At 54.9% G+C, this 13008-nt stretch overlaps 4 protein-coding genes across 4 annotated transcripts; 1 reads left to right on the forward strand and 3 right to left on the reverse strand.

Moving 5' to 3' along the window:
- Positions 1 to 26: 26 nt before the first annotated feature.
- On the reverse strand, positions 27 to 1131 carry P168DRAFT_328194 (resistance to Congo red protein). Its single transcript, XM_024841329.1, has 3 exons — positions 752 to 1131; positions 517 to 633; positions 27 to 457 (listed from the first exon to the last, which is right to left on the reverse strand). Exons 1-3 carry the CDS (start codon positions 778 to 780, stop codon positions 139 to 141), a joined length of 465 nt encoding a protein of 154 aa, XP_024691713.1. The 5' UTR covers positions 781 to 1131; the 3' UTR covers positions 27 to 138.
- A 645-nt stretch (positions 1132 to 1776) lies between these two features.
- P168DRAFT_305456 (CwfJ domain protein) lies at positions 1777 to 3679 on the reverse strand. Its single transcript, XM_024838929.1, has 2 exons — positions 3516 to 3679; positions 1777 to 3460 (listed from the first exon to the last, which is right to left on the reverse strand). Exons 1-2 carry the CDS (start codon positions 3527 to 3529, stop codon positions 1819 to 1821), a joined length of 1656 nt encoding a protein of 551 aa, XP_024691714.1. The 5' UTR covers positions 3530 to 3679; the 3' UTR covers positions 1777 to 1818.
- Positions 3680 to 3960: 281 nt separating this feature from the next.
- On the forward strand, positions 3961 to 11835 carry P168DRAFT_311614 (putative HEAT repeat protein (DRIM); the record flags this gene model as incomplete). The annotated part of the gene is made up of 9 exons (XM_024839519.1): positions 3961 to 3996; positions 4033 to 4108; positions 4154 to 4212; positions 4243 to 4278; positions 4318 to 4617; positions 4648 to 4791; positions 4828 to 4840; positions 4871 to 5028; positions 5062 to 11835. 9 exons carry the CDS (start codon positions 3961 to 3963, stop codon positions 11833 to 11835), a joined length of 7596 nt encoding a protein of 2531 aa, XP_024691715.1.
- Positions 11836 to 11967: 132 nt separating this feature from the next.
- P168DRAFT_291264 (DNL-type zinc finger protein) lies at positions 11968 to 12935 on the reverse strand. The gene has a single exon (XM_024837378.1). It carries the CDS (start codon positions 12881 to 12883, stop codon positions 12248 to 12250), a length of 636 nt encoding a protein of 211 aa, XP_024691716.1. The 5' UTR covers positions 12884 to 12935; the 3' UTR covers positions 11968 to 12247.
- Positions 12936 to 13008: the final 73 nt, after the last annotated feature.

The following is a 13008-nucleotide window of genomic DNA, read 5'->3' on the forward strand; positions in this document are numbered from 1 at the left end:
CAATGTTTTTTTTTCTTTTTCTTTTTCTTTTTTTATCGTAATATTTCGATTGTTTTTTGTTTCTTTCTGTTCGTATGTCATGGTTGGTCGTTCCGAGAGGATACGACCATGGTAACCACCAAACCAGCCAGTCAGCCCTTACGCCTTGGCTCCGTTGGGAGGCGGCCCCGGAGGCGCAGGATACACCGGTCCCCCATCCGCCTGGTAGGCATTCTGCGGTCGTTGCATCTCCACCCCGGTCTGCTGGCCTCCAAAGTACCCGTAAGCAGGAGGTTGGGGCGTATACTGGGGCGGGGGAGGTTGCTGGTAGTAAGGGTCGGCGGGATAGTAAGGTTGTTGTTGATGTTGCTGGTTGTTGCCGTTGCCGCCGGGGTAGGGCGGAGGAGGGCCAGCCATCCAGCCCGTGCCGGGGCGAGGTCGGAGACCAGCCCGACGGCGTCGACGAGCGTTATAGCATCTATTCCGGTTAGCTTTCGATCTGAAACTAAGGAGGAGAGACTGGGGAAAGGGACGTACGCAAATAAGAAGAAGATAATAAAAGCACAGCCAACGATCACGGCAAATGCTACCCAGCGACCCCATTGACTCCAGGAACTCCGGCAGTCATTTGGGTATCCCCAGGAGTCCACGTAACTAGGGGGACGATCTTGTCAGTTGATGTTCAACCTCTTTTCGATAGGGGGGAAGGAGGATCTGATGGACCAGCCATCGCATCTCGGCAAGAGCACGATCCAGGAGAAGATGGACATACCATGTTCGACGGGGGTAGATGAGACCCATGGTGGCACCCAGACGTGGATGAGGATTGTCAGGCGTAGGGCGGAGATGACGTCGATCAAGCGGATCGGGGTCTCGTCGTGAAGGACAGGGAGGGAAGAGATGGAGAATCCAACACCTCTTGATTCGAAGGATCGATCTAATCCAGAGAAATGTCTTAATACAGCGAGTGATAGACTCCAAATCCGAGAAGGGAGCAACGGAGAGAGAATGATGCAAGGAGAAGTCGTAGTCGTAGTCGTTGTGACGGTTGATGGTCGCAGGCTTGAAGGCAGCAGCCAAAGATGACCGGCCCGATTGGGTTTAGCGCGGGTGGGTTTGTGGCTGGGCTCGTGGCTGGGCGTCTTGGCCTGAGGACATCTGATTCAATTCGATTATTTATTATTATTTTAATAAACAATTTAATTTGATTGATGGCACATTCTTCCTGTCATTTCTAATCATCTGCGTAAACATACCAAATGATATCTATCTATAATCACAAGGTAAAAAGTTAGAGATACAGTTTGGATGTCTCCACTGATCGGGTATCCGATGTAACCAGCCACACCAACACGACTCTACCCGACTCATGCAACGTCTTAGTCTTAGTCTTACAGTCTCTGAGGTGAGTCGAATCTCCCAGTTGGTTCGCTCGTACTTGACCTGTTCTGGTCACTTCTGGGTCATACGTGGTTGACTCAGAGACAAGTGGGGATGAGAAAATATATAAATAATAGTACAAATACAATCATCAATGAATATATATATATAAATGGAACATATATATATATAGCACAAGTATGAATATATATATCAATATGAAGCCCAATATTAATATTAATTAATGACTATAATTTGAAATAATTTAAGAAAAATAAAAAAGCCACATGGCTTGCTCAAGGAGCGATCTGTCTCAGTGGACCAAATTACATGGCATGCATACACATGTGGTACTACCGCGTCAGCACCGTTAAGATCGCCCACCATAGCCTATACAGTATACACCCAGCCATCTAAATATATTTGAAGATTCCAAAAATGTATCATCCAGAAGGTATATCATTCCTCCAACGTAAAATCAAACTCCTTGAACGCTTCCTTGAACGCCATCGCGTCCGCCTCCTCCTCCCTCTCCGACTGCACATCGTCCCGCCAGTTGATGCGCTTTTCCAACCCCATCAGCTTGGCCATCACCCGCCGCCCAAACTGCAGGTCGAACCGGAAATCCGGCCCCAGAGGGAGCAGCAGGCACTTCTCGACCACGTCCGCCCTCGGAGCCTCGTCCGCCTGGTCTGTCCCCGAAGCCGGAGCCCACGCCCACACCCGGAAGAAATCTCCCGTATCATGTGCCGGATCCGAGGTGGCGGAAACCGTCTCAAATTTTGGGTACTTCAGGTTCTCTGCTTCAACCTTGAAGGCCGCCTCCACCAGTCCTCGCTGGACTAGGTCGGACGGCACCGGCAGGAACTGCCAGTGCGTGTGGATGCCGTTGCCGCGGCTGACCTCCCATGTCACCGCGCCCAGCGGTGTGCTCGTACCCGCCGAGCGGGTCTGGAGCATCGTGTGGAGGGAGGTCCGGTATCGTTGCATTTCGCTGTAGGTGTTGCTGCGCGAGTCTGCGTCGGGGATGCTGTGGAGCGTGGGGGAGTGCGTGAACGGGATGATGAGCATGTGACCGGGGAAGCCGAGGGAGGGGAACGTCTTCGACGTGGGGAGCGGGCCCTTGGCCGTGGTCAGGTAGCTCTCGTTGCCGATCGACGTGATGAGGTGCGTGGCGATGTTGGGGTTCGACAGACAGAAGAAGCACTGGTCCGGCCCCGGGGGTGGTGCACGGGCGCGCTTCCGTGGCCGGTGGCTGTCATCGTCGACGGCGAACCGGCTGTACGAGTCTTTCTGGCTAGTGAGGGGTTTGCGCTTGTTTTGAGACGTAGAGAGCGGGGAGGCGGTGGCACCGGCGGGAACGGACAGCGGGGGCGCGGCGCTGGGGTCCAACGTAAAAGCGTACATCCATTTTTGCTTAGAGGTGTTGTTGTAGGACGCGAGGCTGATGAAGCGGGTGAGAGGCTTCGCGTCGGGCTGGTCTTCCGTGGGCATGTGAAAGAAGGGCTCTCGCTCGAAGAAGAATCCTGCCGACGAGGAGAGGTGGTAGCGGGGTTTGAGGGTCGCACAGAGATCCGCGATGCACTGGATCTCGTCGGGGGTCGTTGCACCCTCTGGGAGCGCGACTTGGGATCGGAACCGGATGCTCTTGGGCCACTGGTGCGTGATGAGGAGGTCGGCGCTGTGGGCACCATACAGCGCGCGAGCGTCTGCTTCGGTGTAACCCGGATGGTATCTGTCGGTCGACTTGGCTTCCGTCTCGAGATTGCCCCCTAGGGCGACGATCCGGATGCCCTCTGCGGTTTTGAGCGTGCCTCGCCTCCCTAAGAAGTACAGGTTCGGGCAGACTTCATCATTGGCTTCGATTCTCTCAATGATGCGAGTGGGCAGAGGCCGACTACCAAGGCCAAAATACGTCGGAAGCGGTACACTGATATTCTCCTGCAGCAGCGCAGAGATCTGGTCCAGCTCTTGCTCTGTCGAACAGTCGCCAAAGAGATCGCCAGTGATAATAGCAAGAGAGAAGTTCTGCTTCACTTGAAGCTTTGCCAGTTTGGTGAAGACATCGCGCAGCTCGCAATTCACGTCTCCAATAACAATTCTAAATTATATGTTAGTTTTGAGGTACACCACGACTTGGCATCATGTTAGCTCACATCTTAGAGGCCATGGTGAGGCCGGTGTGAAGAACTATGACACGGTCTATATTAGCATTCCTAGTCTGCAGATGGCGACGTGTATGCACAGCTTAAATGTTAATAGTGTAATCAACAGTCCTAAATATCGTCCAAGAATGTGCTGTCTGTATCGCGACCACCGGTCAACTCGGGAATGATGAAATATCTATGAGGACAAAAGCGTCAAAAACGGGTCGAGGAGCTTGGGCCACTTGTCACGTGGATATACTACGCTAACCCTATATGGCTAGCGTTGATCACAAACGCCGACGCTAATCTCCGCGCCGGATCAATCTTGCTTCCGCTCCGATGAATTTTTTATCGATACAAGGTGCTGCATCTTCGGCCTCAATACTGCTGGAGACCCCACAAATACTATCTATATTAGCGACGCTGCGTGTGATCGTCACCATCTGTATTCAAGATGGTAGCAGCGTCGTCTGGCTCGCGGACCTTGTCCGTGAAGCGATTAAAAAAGCAGACACAAACGACCAAGTCGCATCGATTCGAGCCGTTTTCCCAGCGAGTCGCAAAGTTGAAGATCGACCCTGTCCACCGCGTGCGCCGGCCGAGTTTTGGAGAAGAAGATGGGGAGACCGCGTCTCATTTTCGGTCAGCCTTCGACCACTGGTCGGAGCTGAACTTGTCGGACAATTATTCGCAATTCTCCCGCAAAGTCCACCCGCTGTGTGAGAGCTTGCCGCAGATCCTGTATCACGAGGAGAAGATCATGGCTTTGCTGGTGGAATATATCGAGAAACGGGACCACCTGTCGATGGAGCCGCTGCTGAGCCTGCTCTCGCAGTTCGCTAGGGATTTGGGGACCCGGTTCGAGAAATATTTCGCCGCGTCGGTCACCCTGGTAGCTTCTATCGCCGCTACCCACCCGGAGGTCGAGGTGGTGGAATGGAGCTTCACTTGTCTGGCGTGGATCTTCAAATTTTTGTCGCGCCTTCTGGTGCCCGATCTGCGACAGCTTTTGGGGATCATGACCCCCTACCTCGGAAAGGAGCGACAGAAGGCGTTTGTGGCCCGGTTTGCCGCTGAATCTATGTCGTTCCTCATTCGCAAGGCGGCCCTCGTCTACTACAAGAATCGCGCACCCCTCCAGAATGCCCTATCGTTCTTACTCGACGACATGTGCGACACAGCGGCCGACTCGAAAAATGTCGATCTATACAAGGAAGGTCTCATGGCCATGTTCTCGGACGCCATGAAGGGCATCAAGGAAGGGCTCCACTCCAACGCCACGGATGTCTTCCGCTGCCTCCTAGATAATATTCACTCCGAGGACGAGCTGCGAAGTAGCTTAAGGCTAGAGGTCGCAAGCGGAGTGCTCGTCAACATCCTCCACGAGACGACCGCCGACTCGTTCGAGCCGATCTTGGAGACCATCAAGTCGTATATCGAGTCGAACTGCAAAAAGGCGGACAAACAATACGCAACGGCATGTTGCAGGTTGATTTTCGTTTGTGTATCTACGAGGAAGGGAGTACGCGTGAAGAACTGGCGGTCCGTCCATCAGATTACACTGCTCCTGGTCAAAACGGCGATCGGCGCCTTGGATGCGTATGCGGATTCTATACCCCTGCTTCTCACTGCAATGGCATTCGCTCTCCAGTTGTCTCCGATGGATGAGATGCTGCCATACATGCGCCCCCTGATGGAAGCCGTCACCAGTGACCAGCTGACGACCCACTTTCTGTCGTTCTGTACTACTTTTTCCGAGTGGGGTCCTGAACGATTCCACAGTGTTGTCCTCCCTTATTTCCAGAAGTTCGTCAACGCGTCATGGAAGGATTATGAACATGGGCTATGCTTGGCTCTAATTCGATTGAATCAATCCGGATGTGTTACCTCCGAGGTTTCGAAGCCTGGCTACATCACCTGCCCGGGTCCTTGGAAGACACACATCAAAGACATGCTCAGTCTCGCTAGCCCGGGCGACGCCGACGTAGCTTTGCTCAACGCCTACTCTCGACTCCCTCGCGTGTTGTCGCTATCCACTGAGCCGTCTCTGCTTCCGGATATGACTCGTATCCTTCATGACCGCCTTTCTGACGCTTTGAAGACCGACGAGCCCACCCCCTCACCTGCGACCAAATTTTATCTCGGCCACGGTTTCCAGGCCTACGCCGAGTTGGCGAAGGACAGTGGAGAAGTGGATGCAAATCTATGGGTCCCAATCAGCAAAGTCGCAGCCAGATATTCCCGATTGAGTGGGTTCCTGGAAGCTACTTTGACTTTCGTCTCCACCTGCCACAAAGAGCTGGACCTTGCACGACCTGAACTAGAAGAGTTTGCCGATGTCTTGATAACCAACCTTGCCAGTCCTTCTCACGGCTTGCGGCTGTCTTCGCTGAAGATGCTGCGGATGATGATTGAAGCCTCTGGAGAAGATGCATCCCTCGTCTCTTTGGCGATTGAGGTGGAGGAAAGCCCCCTGACGCTGCAGTCGGCCCGAGTGTTGTCAATGCATGTGCGCAACCTTGCCATGGCGTATACCCAAGTTGTTTCTCGACGGTGGATGGCTCGACTGATCCCCAATTTCCTGTTCGGCCTCTTCTCTAAGAAGATGGCCCCATTGTGGGATGATTCCGCCGCCGCTCTCAAGACGATCAGTGAAAACGCCGAGGGCGAGAAGATAGTCACTGAGTTGGCTATCGAGTGGCTCCATGGGAAGGGCTTGCCTCCTAGCGAGGACGGAAAGGAGGACGAAAGAAAGTTTTTCCCGGCAGGAGACTTCCTGTGTTACAACTCCCAGAAGGTGGAGGAACTCTCTTCCACGAACTTTGGCGACTCCGAACTGCCTATATCGATCTTGATTCGGGACTTTGAGAAGGATCATACCTTCTTGCCCGTCGTTCCGGCTTCTCCACGTACCCAGGCCCTACGCGTCCTTAATGCTATCCCTGCCATTGCGGAGAAGAGATCTCGTCAAGTTATCCCCCTCTTTCTCTCGTGGGCATTCCGCGATGAGGACGAGGTCCCCGCTGAGGCTGACCAGAAGTCTGACTCCGATGCATATATTCCCTGGGGCTTCTACGATCGGATTTCGTTCTTGAAGCTTCTGGGGCAATTTCTCAACCCTCGAGTTTTGTTCAGGGCGCCCGAAGTTCACGAAGCCCTCCTCGGTTTGCTGTGCCATGGTAACTCTGAAATTCAGAAGACTACTCTCAAGGCTCTCTTCACCTGGAAATCCCCGAAGATTACGCCTTACCAGGAGAATCTTTTGAATATTCTGGACGAGGCCCGGTTCAAGGACGAGCTTTCTTTGTTCGTTCGTGTTGGTGGAGACGACAGCATGATCGACGAGAACCATAGAGACGAGCTGATCCCTGTTCTTCTCCGTGTCTTGTACGGCCGCATGATCTCCAAAGCTGGCGCGAATAATAGCCAAGCAGGACAAACTGGACGAAGAAAGGCGATCCTGCGGACACTCTCCCAGCTGCCTGATAATGAGTTTGGCATCTTCATGCAAGTATCATTTGGACCGTTGGGCAATGTCCGGGTGGTTCAAGACGGACAAGTTGACCAGGAAGTGTTCACCCGGGATCTTGCGAGCCCGAGGAGACAGACCGGTCTGTTGAAGATGATCGAGACCGTGTTCGACACACTGCAAACGAGAATGAGTCCATACGTGGAACAGTCCATGGACGTGGTGCTCTACTGTCTGGTCCGGGCATGCCGGAGTCTGGAGAAGGAACAAGCGACCACCAACGGCGAGTCATCGGAGGGCCACATTACCACGGTGCTGCGCAATATCCGACACACCTGCATCCGATGCCTCGACCTTGTATTCTCCATCTCGCTGGACCGAGACTGGACGAGCCATGTTCGTGTTATCTTCGACGACGTAATCAACCCCAGGCTCGAGAAGTTCGCGACGGAGAATGCCCAAGGCGTGTCGGGGCTTCTCAAGCTGTTCCATATCTGGGCCACGGCTCCTCGGTCATCGTTCTACCTCGTGAAATATAACGACACTCTTTTAACGAGGGTGATGGACCTTCTTGGGGTGGATTCCGCCCGGGACGAGGTGAAAGTCTACGTCATGGACGAGATTCTGACTCCTTTGGTTAATCTTGCCACCGGGAAGGAACTCGAAGAAAAGGAGCAGATGGGCGATATTGCCGCCGATGAGATCCGCTCTGAAGTCCTGGCGCCCTACATGGAGCACACCCTTTCTCTCCTGGGCCGTCTCCTCAGACGCGGCCCCTCTCGCCCTGTGCTGATTTCGGGCGTGCAAACGCTGTCCATCCTTGCCCCCTGTGTTGAGTCCTCGAGTGAAACGTCGAGCCTGATCAGTATCACCAATTACCTTCTCCGTCAGCCTGCGGACCGCGTGTCTCCTAAAACGAAAGCCGGGTTGCTGCGTATTCTCGAGCACTTCCTGCCCCTGTTCGACCCGAAAGAGGATGCCGAACTCGCGCAGGAGGTGTACGGTGCGATTTGCTCGATGTTTGATTACTTCAGAGATGATGCGAACAGAGAAGTGTTGTCCAGGGTGTTCTCGGCCTACGCGAAGCATGATCCTGCGCTCCTTGAAGTTGCCGCTCTCTGCGAGGACCTGAATTCCGTGTCCAGAAAGAGACTGGAGGCAGATTATGAGCGTCGCCAGCAAGCCTTCCGCCAAGTGAACGACAGTCTCTGGGAGACATACAACGCCAAGCAGTGGCAGCCTCTGCTCTACAACATGTTGTTCCACACCAAGGATGACGAGGAGCTTGCCATCCGAACGAGTGCTTCGTACGGCCTGCGGCGATTCATTGAAAGGGCTGCCATGGACAAGGACTCGGAAGCATTCTCTCCCCTTGTTCAGGACGTGCTCTTCCCCTCTCTGCAGAGCGGCATCAGGCAGAAGTCGGAGTTGGTGCGGACCGAGTTTGTGTCGGCGCTCGGGTTCTTCATCAAGTTGAACCCCACCATGCCGATTGTGCAGGACATGCATGGGCTTCTTGTTGGTGATGATGAGGAGGCCTCGTTCTTCACCAACATCCTTCATGTACAGCAGCATCGCCGGCTTCGCGCATTGCGCCGTCTGGCCGCCGAAGCGGCGAAAGGCAAACTCCAGGCTACAAACATCAGCACAATCTTCATTCCCCTCAACGAGCACTTTGTCTTCGATGAGGACGTTGATGAGAATGCCCACAATCTCATCGCGGAGGCGGTGGCAACGATCGGGGCCCTTTCCGAGTGGTTGGACTGGAACCAGTTCAGGGCCATCTTCCGGAGATACCGCGCTTACATGACCAGCAGGTCTGAGATGGAAAGGAACATTTTGAGACTCTTGGGCAGAATGGCAGATGCGCTGACCAATGCCGTGGGACAAGCGAGGAAGCCCAAGGAGACGGACGGAGAAGGCATGGAGGGTATCGAGACCGAAGGTCCGCGATGCACTCTCGCCCGGTCATTGCCGTCGGGTCCCAAGCTGAATACGGAGTTGACGACCAACTTTACGCCGTTCTTGATCAGCTTCATCCATCACAAGAATGAAGCGCAGATGAGTCTGCGTTTGCCGGCGTCGATTACCACTGTCAAGCTTCTGAAGCTGTTGCCGGAACAAGACATGACCGTTCGCCTGCCGCAGGTCCTCCTGGACGTGTGCAATATCCTCAAGAGTCGGTCCCAGGATGCCCGCGATACTGCCCGGAAAACGCTGAGTGATATTTCCCTTCTGCTGGGGCCGGGTTACTTCGGCTATATACTGAAGGAGCTGCGAACCACGCTCACGAAGGGCTACCAGCTGCACGTGCTGTCCTTCACTGTGCATTCGATCCTCGTGGTGACGGCCGATGAGTTTGCGCAAGGGGATCTGGATTACTGCCTCTCGGACCTGTGCGGAGTAGTCATGGATGACACGTTCGGCACCGTCGGTCAAGAGAAGGACGCCGAGGACTACGTCAGCAAGATGAAGGAGGTCAAGAGTAATAAGAGCTACGATTCTATGGAATTGCTAGCGAAGAACTCCTCCATCCCGAACCTGGCGAAGCTGATTCGCCCTCTCCAGTCACTGCTGAGAGAGAAGCTCAATTCCCTTATCGTGAGAAAGGTAGACGAGCTCCTGCGGAGAATTGGCATCGGTCTTCTCCGGAACCCCGCTGCGGAAAGCCGCGATCTCTTGATCTTCTGCTACGAGGTGATCAAGGAGTCGTATCAGCCGCCGGCAGAAACCGGGCAGAGGAAGGGTCCCGAAAGTGCAATGCAGAAGAACTTCCTCATCAACCTCAAAGCCCCGAAGCGGGGTGAGAAGCGTGGAACCACCTCGTCCTACGTGCACAAATTAACCCGTTTCGCTCTTGATGTTTTGCGCTCGACCTTGAACAAGTTCGACTCCCTGCTCACGCCCAATAATCTGACCGGGTTCCTCCCGATCATTGGTGACTCGTTGGTTCAGTCTCAAGAGGAGGTCAAGCTATCTGCGCTTCGACTGTTGTCCACCATCGTCAAGCTTCCGTTAGCCGAGATCGATGACAACTCCCACGTCTATTTCACCGAGGCCGTCAAGATCGTCAAGGAGGCGCCGAGCACAAACACCGAAGGCAGCCAGGCGGCGTTGAAGCTGATTTCGGCTCTGCTGCGAGAAAGGAAGAACACTAAGCTGCGCGATGGACACCTTGCATACTTGCTCCAGCGTCTCACCGCCGACATCGAAGAGCCGGATCGTCAAGGCATCACCTTCAACTTCATCCGAGCCGTCATGGCCAGGAAGTTCGTGGTGCCGGAGATGTACGAGCTGGTCGACCACATCGCCAGCATGATGGTCACGAACCAGACCCGGTCCGCGCGTGATCTCGCCCGCGGCGTGTACATCCACTTCCTGATCGAGTATCCTCAGGCTAAAACCCGGTGGGCGAAGCAGCTTGGCTTCCTGGCCAAGAACCTCGAGTACAAGCACGCGGACGGCCGCCAGTCAGTCATGGAGGCAATCAACCAGCTCCTCGCCAAGACCGGGCCAGAGCTGGCCCAAGACATTGTCGGAACGTTCTTCCTCCCTATCATCATGGTCATGTCCAACGACGAATCTACCGAGTGTAGAGAGATGGCAGGCGCCCTGCTGGGCGAGATGTACAGCCGCGCCGACAGGGAGCAGCTGAAGACCATCCTCACGCCCCTCCGCTCGTGGCTGGAACAAACGGACAATCTTCTCCTGACCACCACCGGCCTGCAGGCCATGCGGATCTACTTCGATGCCGACATAACAGGCAAAGAGAAAGAAGGCCGTTTCGTGACGGGAGTCCTCCCAGATCTCATGCAGCCCGTGCTGCAGCAACCCGACGACACCGAAAACTGGCAAACGCTCTACTTCTCCCTCCAGCTCTACCTGAAACTCTCCAAGAGCCTGCCCGCGATCGCGCTGGCCAAGGACCAAACCGCAATGTGGGCTGCCATCCGCGAGTGTCTCTTCTACCCGCACGCCTGGGTCAAGACATGCGCCGCCAACCTCGCCGGGATCTGGCTCGCCGACTTGGCCAAGGCGAACGCCGAGAAGGGCTACAGCGCGCTGCCTCTCGCCGGTAGCACGGGGCTGGCCATGGACCGGGCCGCGATGGTGCAACTCATCCGCGCGAGTCTCCGCTGCCTGCGCACCCCAGCCGTCAGCGAGGAACTCGCCACGCAGTCCGTCCGCAACATCATCTTCCTCGCACGATGCTGCGCACAAAACGGGCTCGAGCTCTCCCGCGGGCATACGCAGGACGCCGAGATCGACGAAAGCGAAGACGAGGACAACGACGACCGCAAAGACGGCGACGAAGAAACCGCCCCAACACCAGCAGCCAAGGACGAAAGCCCCACCAAGTCCGGCCTGCAGTACATCTTCGAGCAGGTTTCGTCGATCCTGCGTCGCGAGATCCTCACCACGAGGGCAGGGTCGCTCGTCCCCAAGACCGCCTCGATCGGTCTGCTGGCCGCACTCATCCGCCACCTGGAAGCAGAGCAGATCCACCCCTCGCTGCCTGTCATCCTGCTCCCGCTGCAGCACATGACTGACGCGTCGATCCCGCCTCCGCGGTCGTCGGACGAGACCTTCCGCGACTCTTACAAGGCGCTTGTGTCCAACTGCCACGAAGTGCTCGATCTGCTGCAGAAGAAGCTGGGCACGACCGTTTACATCGAGCAGATGACGCTTGTGCAGGACGCTATCAAGGAGAGGCGCGAGGGTAGACGCGTCAAGAGGCGGATTGAGGCTGTTACTGAGCCGGTGAAGTACGAGCGGGAGAAGAAGCGGAGGAATGATCGCAAGCATGATAAGAGGAGGGAGCGCGGGATGGAACATCGGGGGAAGAGACGCGGATGGTGAACACTATATTTTCTTGTCTTTTTCCTTCCTTGTTCTTGTTTTGTTTCATTTCATTTCGTCTCATGTCATGCATTGTGCTGCGCTGGGTTATCCAAAAGTTGGCGTTGGAGGGGGGAGATAGATTTGATTTTTGTACAGAGTATATATCCACATGAATAGAGAGTTGTCTATAGTACAGAAGTCACGGAGAAGTGTAAAGGTTTATCGCCGGATTCCAAGCAAAATTTTAACAGCCGTTTATATAACGCCTCAAGATCATCATATCACGATTCGAGCGCTTAGGCATCCATCCCCAGTATCAACATCGCAGACAAACCCTTCTATAGCGCTAACGACGACAGCAAGATCGACCAAACGCCAGGACCACCAACCAAGTGCGATCCAAACAAAACCCAACCACCAAGTAATCAAATCAACCCAGCTTGCCCTGACCATCCGACGACCCAGACGAGCCTTCCGACTCAGTCTCAGACTGCGACCTCGGCGTAGACGACCCATCATCCCAGAACTCCATATCGCCCTCCACATAGCCCCTCGTCAACTTATCGCCCTGCTTCGCCAAGATATCATCGAGGGTACTCTTCTGATCGAGGAAGATATTGAGGTGGTCGCTGATGACGTGGCGGCTGCGGCACGTCGGACACCGGATGAGAACCGTGCCGCGGTGGTAGCCGTGCTTGGACATGCGGTGCGAAGAGCGCTCGTTGCATGGCTTGCAGGTGAAGGTGATCTGGTAGGCGGGCTCTTGTTCTCGACGCTGGCGGTTTGCTTGCTCGTGTTCGGCGTCGGTGGCGGGGTCGTTGGTACGGTCTGTGAGGGGTCGGTCGCCGGTTTCGGATGATGATGAGGAAGAGGAGGAGTTGGTGCGGATGCTGCCGATTGAGGGGATGGTGATTCTTGTGGCTGGTCGTTGGGATGGCACTGGGGAGGGTCGAAGGGAGCGGAAGGCGAGGTGGGAGAGAGGTCGTGCGGCGTTGCGGGAGATGGCGGATCGGGGGAGGGAAGAGATGAGGCGGAGGCCTTGGGAGAGGGGCATTGCGGGAGGCATGATGTAGATGATATATAGAGATGGGAAGAAGTAAAAAGATGGAGGAAAAGTCAAGATGATGAAGAAGATGAAGATGAAGAGTAAGAATGACGGCAGAATCTCGATTGCGCCGGACTTACGTTGAT

The sequence above is a fragment of the Aspergillus campestris genome, assembly GCF_002847485.1.
Source record: "Aspergillus campestris IBT 28561 chromosome Unknown P168scaffold_8, whole genome shotgun sequence".
Taxonomy (NCBI): domain Eukaryota; kingdom Fungi; phylum Ascomycota; class Eurotiomycetes; order Eurotiales; family Aspergillaceae; genus Aspergillus; species Aspergillus campestris.

Excerpts from the sequence above, each read along its gene's own strand:
- P168DRAFT_291264 (XM_024837378.1), bottom strand. The coding sequence starts at position 12,883 with ATGCCTCCCGCAATGCCCCTCTCCCAAGGCCTCCGCCTCATCTCTTCC.
- P168DRAFT_328194 (XM_024841329.1), bottom strand. The coding sequence starts at position 780 with ATGGGTCTCATCTACCCCCGTCGAACATG. Across the intron at positions 634-751 it reads ATCTACCCCCGTCGAACATG|TTACGTGGACTCCTGGGGAT; the intron begins GTATGTCCATCT and ends TCGTCCCCCTAG. Across the intron at positions 458-516 it reads ATTATCTTCTTCTTATTTGC|ATGCTATAACGCTCGTCGAC; the intron begins GTACGTCCCTTT and ends TAACCGGAATAG.